The 8,529-nt window shown below is 49.0% G+C and overlaps 1 protein-coding gene across 1 annotated transcript; it reads right to left on the minus strand.

Annotated features, from left to right (window-relative positions):
- Positions 1-2,439: 2,439 nt before the first annotated feature.
- Positions 2,440-6,709, minus strand: LOC120685510. Its single transcript, XM_039967495.1, has one exon. The coding sequence runs from the start codon at positions 6,387-6,389 to the stop codon at positions 4,470-4,472; it is 1,920 nt and encodes a 639-aa protein (XP_039823429.1). The 5' UTR covers positions 6,390-6,709; the 3' UTR covers positions 2,440-4,469.
- Between the last annotated feature and the right edge of the window lie 1,820 nt (positions 6,710-8,529).

The raw sequence follows: 8,529 nt of genomic DNA on the forward strand, positions 1-8,529 counted from the left end.
CATGCATGTGTGCTGTGCTGCTGCTGCCGCCTCGTGTGCTTTCTTTTTTTTCCCACGACAGAGAGAGAGTGAGAGAGCTGCATGTGTTGCACCGACGGAGAGAGAAATAGTTAGAGGTGGTGTTGTTGCTCGTGTGTGCGAACACAACATGAAGATGGAGAGAGGAAAGATATTTAAAGAGAGAATAAAAAATGATTTGATGATGGTTGTTAGAAAGAAATTAGATAACTTAAACTTGTGAGGAATTTTTCATGCAAAGAAAGATGACTCAACAATCTTCGAATTAGATTTTTGAAAATAAATTTTGAATTCAAACAATTTTTATTTGTGTGAGATTTTGGGATGTTACATTTGCGTGGCGTGAAACAACAAGTTTTGACACTAGCAATGGTACGGTAGTCGAAGTAATGACATTTGCCTGCATTTATGCCGTTTTATGACACAATTCTAAATATTTATAAGAGAATAGAAATATATTTACCACAATTATCGCGGTAGCACATACCTAGATTTTCCTTTAAATGTTCTCGCCGTTTTCTTAATCAACTCAGCTATCAGCTATGCAAGCAAATCAAACATATTTTCCCAGTTCCCATTACGAATATTATCTACTCTGATTACTCTGCGAATCTCTTTGTTGTAAATAACCAGCAATGATTACTCTGATTAGTACTTGTTTAATGGTAAAAATGTTTGGTTGCCTCGAGTTCAGGTGGACGGCTGCCCTGTTTACGAGGGATATATGCATGAACGGAGATGTAAATATATGTGCCGGAGACAAAATAGAGCGACCGTAGAACTCACATTTTCGGCAAAAAGAATCTACTAGTACAATTTTATCGGCGTTATGCTGTATTGTTCTAACCACTCCCTGACAGGATTAACTAATCCTAGAGAATTGCGAGATTCTCCTGCTATTCCAAGAATTTTCTTTACTGGGCTGCGTGTCCACCCACTCTCGCCAGGGTCCACGGCCCGCCAAAAAACACACCAACAACATTCGAAACGAACACCACTCATGTCGCGCTCAGCCCAGGCTGCATTGGCCCAATCAAAGTTCGGCCCACTAATACCGTCGCGCCGAGCATCCTGTCCTGTGTGGCCAGTGGCCACACCTGGCAGCACAAGGATGCAAAATTGTGGACCTGGAACATCTCAGGCCGAAACCTCATCTCGTTGAAGTATACTCCCTGTCTCCCTCTGAATCGTGCTGCGATTTCAACAGGTGACGACAGAAACATACAAAATAGGATCAAGGATCATTTTAGAATAGTACAAAATTTTGCAAAGAGAGTTGAAGGCGCATCTAGGGGTCATCAATTTGCACCCCTAGCTGTAAGCACGACTCATCTGGTTACAAGATGTATAGTACGATCGAAACCGCGTTGCTACCTCCAAGAACATGGACCAAGGCTTACAGGTTGCGCAGCCATTTTTTTTTGAAGGAAAATTGTGCAGCCATTTTAAAGCAGAACGTTGGCACAAGCACAGCACAATACTACAAAGGTACCATAACGAGCAGATGTGAAAACGTAGCATCTGATCCGCTATAGTGGCACGCACGTCGGCATTTTAGCTGGCTGCCGGCCTGCCACCATTTCCACTATATTCAACACACTGAACAATCAAATGACAGATCAAGACATACAACAATCAGCGTCACCCGCCGAACAACCACGCCAACTAATCCATGGTTCGCAGGGGCATCATCTTAACTCCTGCCGCAACAGCCATTTGCCCTTTGCATATGACGATTCCCAAGGCATAAAAGATGCAGAGGCCCACACTTTTTTTTTGAAAGATTAGAGGCCCAGACTTTGACAATCAACAGTCTTTGCCGTTTGCTCAAAGAGATGGAACCGTCAAACTGCAAGCCTCCGATTAAAACGAAGAGAAAACATTCAACAACACAACCATGCTCATCGGGGATGGGATGGACCAGCACCGCACGGATCGGAATAGTCGAGTCGGCGGTGACAGGTCCAGGAAAGTAGGAATCTACCAAATAATGAAACAGACCAGGCATTGGCACTGCAAAGAACGGAAGAGCTTCACATGGTGGTCACCTACCTCTCTCTGCCTGCACTGATGCACGTCCGGTTCCTGCCGCAGGACCATTTGCAACTGTGGACAACAGAGGAGGACCTGGATTGCATGGTAAGGGAAAAGATGGAAAAGCTGGATTATGGAATGAGACTGAGATCCAAAATGGATGCATGCACCAAAAAGATATAGAAAAAGATAACACCTGAACATGGTTCATGGCTTCATGCACCGAAAAAGTTGATGCTATCTTGGATCCATGGACTAGGAAACTACAAAAAATCAGCTGGTCCTGTTGACACTTTCTTGGTCAGCAATAATTGATCAACAAGTCACATCACATAACAGGAAACTGATCATCTTTTGTCTGAACCTAGCAAAGAGGCATCCTAAGAGTTTTTTTTTTGCGAAGAGTGGAGATTATATTAAACAGTGAAGAGTACAAACCCCATATTACAGACAACACCCTGAAGAACAAAGAAAACACACGCACGCACACCAGGGTCGTCGTCTTCAACTTGACTTCTTGGATCCCACTGCAGCTCGCCGGAATCGAAGCACCAGGCCGCCACCCAGCGCCGGAGACCACCGAGGCAAGGAACCAACTTCTCTTCCCAAGCTAGCAGAACGATCCCAAACATTGGAAAGCCGCAAGAGATGTGTGCAGACGAGCACAGCCTCATGGCTGTCAAACTCCGGCATACGCAAGAGACGGTGAACGACCATCGGCAACCGTCACCACCAGCTGGGGAAGAAACCCAATCTGGCACCACGCCACCAAGCAGCGGTGGCCCAGAAGAAAATCCGGCACCGCCAGCAAAGCAAGCGACCCGGAATCGACAAAACCCAAAAGAGGGGATTGAAATGTCCAACCCAAACAATAAGCCTAGGCTGAGATAGATAAACCTCACCGAGAGGTCGCCGGAGCACACACCACAGAGGGCGCCGTCTCCGGAGAAGGCCCCTTGGAGGAGCACGAACACCGCCGTGGCCATAGGAACACCTGGCGATCTTATTAGTTCCACCACCGTCAACGTCGACAGCGAGGAAAGCGAAGACCTAGGTACTAAACTACCTAATCTATTCACAACCGCACGACGATTCGCCGCTCCTCTTCCATCTCCGGCGCCGTACAGGTCACCGGAGAGGGAAGGGACCGGCCGAATCGCCGCCGGCAACCCAAATCGCCTCCCTGTCGCCCTTGTGTCCTGTAGCGAGAGGATAAGGACGGAAGGCGCTTGAGGCATCCTAAGAGTTAGCGAATGCTAGGCAGGCTACATCCTACATCAACAGATTAGTCTCACATGAAAGTCCTGAAGAAGAATGACTGTTGTACTGTGTATAGAGCTAGCTGCATGACATGAAAAAAGGGGCACAGCTAGCCTTCAGAGAATCAGAGCCAAAGGCTACTATTTCAAACATCCATCCAGCCATAGCCTCCACAACATTAAAATTATCCCAATATAAGCATACTCACATGTACAGTAATACACTAATATGAAAAATGGGATATGAAAGAAATGGGAGGCCACAAACATTCGCAAGCACAGTAGTGCTAATAACAATGGAATTTTCACATGCGGAGCAAGCCAAACAGATAAATGTCATTTCAGATGCGGAGCAAGTCAAACAGATAAGTACATAGAAGCATGAGATCGGGAGTTAGAAAACTGAACATGTAGTAAACTATACTGCAGTTGACTAGTGGCAATATGTCAATATTACATCCTCCAATTAAAACATAAGCATAATAGAATAGAGCACATTGTCAAGAATTGAATGGCAAACATAACTGCAACATTCTTTGTTCAGATGCTACTTACAAGAAAGTAAGAAGCGGTCAAGAAAACCATGAGGTCATCTGCAAGAAAAATGTCATACTCTCAGTTTTCAAGAATTTCTCTCATAGATGAGCCAACTAGTCAGAAGATCAGAGTCTCCAATTGAACATTAAGCACAAAAGAATGGAGTGGAGTGCATAATAATCAAATGACCAGAAAAACAAAATTAGCAAACTCCTGAATTCAAATGCTACCTACAAGAAAAGGCTAAAGCAAACCGTGAGGTCACATGCAAGAAAATTATGAGGCTCTTGGATTTAAGAAACTTTTTTCAGATTAATGAGTGAAATGTAATATACACGATACATAATTAGGCCAAAGAGAGTATAAGATGCTAATCTCCCAAAACTATACCACCAACAAGAGGAACTGGAGTTCTGAACATCCAAGCCTACAAACAAAAATTACTTCCCTGTATCGAGAACCCAACCAAAGATGTAACTTCAACTTTTGCCATGTTGGGAATCAAAAAGGTTTAACCAGAGTATACATAGAAGCCGCTGGATGTATATACAGACAGTACTTGGCCAATCCAAAGAAGAAAGACTTAAAACTCTTCTTTCATGCCTTTCCACAGCAGGTAATCTAATGGTAGCCTTTTGCGCCTCTGGATTGATACAGTTCCAATCTGATCTTTGCCTCTGGCAACAAGTTCTCGATGACCGGGTCTTGCATCATGTAAGCTTGCTTGGAGGCCCATTCGAGCACCGTGAGGATTTCTGCGTGCGCCAACTCCTCACTGTCTGGGACATTATGTGCAATGTAGCATACAAGGGTGAGTGCTGCAATCTGAACCACCTGCTCACTGAAATACACAAGCTGAACTAGGTGCTTTGCTCCGCCTGCATTGATGATCGCTTTAGAATGGTCAACATGCAGGTAGTTTTCTGTGCACGCGAACTTGGTCAGGGCAATTGCTGCTTCTCGGGATACATCTGCTTCTCTCTCATCAAGAAGTTTCACCAATGGTCCAATAATCCGAGTCTCTGTAGCACGGAAGGTTCTGGACAAGCAACCTAGCGACATAATGCAGGGAATTAGGAGATCATCATACTCAGCCTTCTCGACAACACGTAGGAGCTGGTCAACAACAGCCCGGGCAGCAGGAGAAGTTGGCTTGAATGCTGATCTTCGCAGGTCGGAATTCTGCTCGGCGACACAGCAGATCTCCAAGAGAGCCATGGCAGAATTATATTGCACATCACCTTCACCTTTCTCAAGGAGAACGGCAAAGCAGAGCAGAGCCCTTGACTCTGTGATGCTCTTACAGATAGCCGCATTGCCCTTGGCGAGCTGCCACAATGCCTTTGCAGCGTTGGCTTTCATGTATGCCTTTGTCTCAGGGTCCTCGAACTCCCTGCCCCTTGTACTCGTTCCTGACAATGACGCATTGTGCTGCTTCGTTGCCACAACACCACCACTAGTAACTACGTGTTTAGCACTGCCCCCATTAGACTTGGCAGCCATGGTGGACTGCACCAAACTGTGCATCTCATTCTTGTTCTGGGGAGCTTGTCCATGTCCAGTCGGGTACCTCATGGCACCGTGGTCCGCGGCATCCAGCAATTCTACCGAATTGGTGCTGTTCTTTTTGTCCATCACCACGGAATGTATGGACATCTTGGACGTGATGGCGTACTTGGAGTGCTCCTGCACCGTCTCGAAGGCGAGGTGGCCGACGAGCAGCCGGATCACGTTGTGCTGCGCGAAGGCGTCCTGGCACTTGGGGTGGTTGGCGGCGAGCTCCGAGACGGCCCAGGCCACCATGGCCTGCACCTTCATGGGGCCCTCCTTGAGCACCTTGGCGAAGGCCAGGCAGGCCCCGACCTGCACCATCTGCTCGACACACTCCGGGTCGCGGCCGAGGAGCCCGACGGCGAGCGCGGCGTTCTCCTGTCCCTCGAGGCGGCCCTCCTTGACGAGCTTGAGCAGCGGCGGCACACCGTCCTCCTCTATGATGAGCTTGGAGTACCTGTCATTGTCGCGCGCGAGCGAGACGAGGCTGGCGGCGGCGTCGGCGCGGGCGTCGAGGTTGCCGGTGTAGAGCACGGCGATCTGCTCCCAGATGAGGAAGAGGATGGGCTCGTTCTGCGCGATGGGCGGGAGGCCGATGTGGGCGTCGAAGTCGTCGTCGTCGTTGGCGGACGAGGAGACCCGGAGGAGCCACGAGAGGTCCCCGATGGAGTTGTCGAGCTGGTTGGTCATCTTCTTGAAGGAGCCCGCGGGGATGATGGTTAAGACGCGGCGGACGAGGCCGTGCGCGCGGCACTTGTCGACGAGGGCGAGCGCCTTGTCGAGCGCCTTCTCGGTGTCGTCGAAGATGCGGCGCGCGGGGCGCTCGTAGAGGTCGGCGCGCGCGGCCTGGCGGAAGAGGCCGGCGAGGCGCTCGACCTTGGCCTTGAGCTCCATGCACTCCTGCCGGAACGTGTAGGCCTCGTCGGCCCACTTTATTACCTGCTCGGCGAGCTGGATCGGCCGCGCCAGGATCTGCTTGAGGTCGTCCATCCTCGGACCTCGGTCGGCGGCGGCGGCGCTCCCCCCCCTCGCCGCGGTCAGGGCTCCCGAATGGCGGCCGGCCACTGGCCCGGTCCCAGTAACCCGCAGCGGTGCGGTGCCGTGGGCGGGCTGCTCGGTCCGGCCTTTTCCTCCCTGCCTCCTCCGCAGGGTTGGGAATTGGGGGGGAATCGGAGGAGGAGGAGGAAGAAGAGGTGGGGTGGGAGCCGCGGGGCGGTGGTGGTGGGGAGTTAATTTGGCATTGGTTTTGGTTTTTTTGGGGCACGGCCCGGGTTGGCCGCGCGCGCGTGCGTGAGCTGGCTGCAGGCCACGGGCCCGACGGACGGCAGCCAGGCAGCAGCGGCGTCTCGGCGCGCCGCGCTGCACCCTGCCCTTGCCCCTCCCCGTGGTTTTTGCGGGTGACCCTGCGCTATATTCGCGTCGGGTTTGCGGTGCCGCTGCGCGCCTGCGTCCGGGGTCAATGCGGCTGGCTGGATCCGCGCCGAGGAAAGGAACGGGATGGAATCCATCGGGGTGGTTGCCTGGCTGGCCGTGGCTGGGTCTGGCGCTCGGGCTGGCTGGCTGGCTAGCGGGTAGTAGCGGCGGCGACGTGCCGGGCTGGTTGTTAGGTGCCCGCACCACGTGGATGGCGCCGTCCTGCCACTGCCCCGTTGGGATCCATTTTGTGGGTACTGCGTCGCACATTTGCGGGCATGCAGGTTAGGCAGGTCGCGGACCGGCTTCCGTTGCGATTCAGAATTTCAGATGCTGCGGCGATCCATATTTTCAGTCTATATTTATACTAGATGTGTAATTAGATGATGATGTGTTTGTTTACGAGTTTTATGTTTTTTTTTGCTGATTGAGCCCGTCACGTTCCAATTACTGTCCTTCAGTTCCGCCAGCTTTCATGAAATATGATTTTCCTTTCAAAACAATATTTATTTATTTATTTATCTATATTCTGATGCAAAAGCTCGATTCGACTTATTCAATGTAGATTACTATGCCTAATCTCTTTTTTCATGTTTCTTTGACATCCAAAGGATAGGTATATACTATTATATTACTGAATGGTTTACAACTAATAATGAATTGCAGCATTATACATGGCATTTAATATTAGCCATCAAGAGTGAAACAATTCCATTTGCGCCTTCAATGAATCAAGTGGAGAAATCAATTTGCCACACAGAAGACAAACTTTGTAACGTGAGCTGTTGTCCATTGACAAAGAAAAGGTGATAGATGCATGGCTGTCAAAATCTCGTAGGTGATATCCACGATAGCAGTAGACTCCTTTCTCAGTTAGGGTGGAAGCGTTTAGAAAACGACTAATAATAGCCATATTAAAATTTTAATTCAGCACAAAGAACACATGGCAAACATTTTGTCAAACTGTTGTATTATAATTTTATAAGTAAAAATAAATCAAACAAGACGAATGGTGCCGAAATCGATAATTCTCTTTAAGACAAGAACCCTCTCAAATTAAAAATGAAATTATGGTAAAATAAATCAAACTTAATTATTTTTAATCAAACCTTACATGAAATTTTCAGATCGTAACACATTCAAATGTACTCTCTCTGTTTCAGAATATAGCTATGTTTAGATAAGTTAAATATTATTTTTTTACCGGCAATATTATTATTTTTTACCCTCCTAAACTATTTCTTCCTACGGGCTTGTTCAGTTTGGAAGGGATTGAATGTGATTCGAAGGGATCAAATCCAACAAGTCAAAATCCCCCATAATCCCCTCCAATTATACTTCCAATCCTCTTGTGGAGGGAACAAACCGAACAAACCCTGCAAAGGTAGCGGAGTGGAATGTAATGTGTTACGTGTACCTACACTAAGCCAAGTGGAAACAGATGAGCGCACAACCGTTCTTGTAACCCCCGAAGTTCGGACGGATGGACACCACGAGACGCCACTCTCGCGGTTTGGCACGTACCAACGGCCGCAGGACGAGCAGCCTCGCTGGCCACCAGCCGTCGCAACCGTTTCATTCAGCCGCGAGATGGGAAGAAAACGATGCAAGCGACGTGCCCCACCCAGAGCACCAAACGAGCGCACCGCGCAGAGAAGGATCGACGATGGCGACAGGAGGCCGAGAAAACTGAACAAGTCGCCGGCGGACGCGGCCA

Source organism: Panicum virgatum, chromosome 2K, assembly GCF_016808335.1.
Source record: "Panicum virgatum strain AP13 chromosome 2K, P.virgatum_v5, whole genome shotgun sequence".
Classification (NCBI taxonomy): Eukaryota; Viridiplantae; Streptophyta; class Magnoliopsida; order Poales; family Poaceae; genus Panicum; species Panicum virgatum.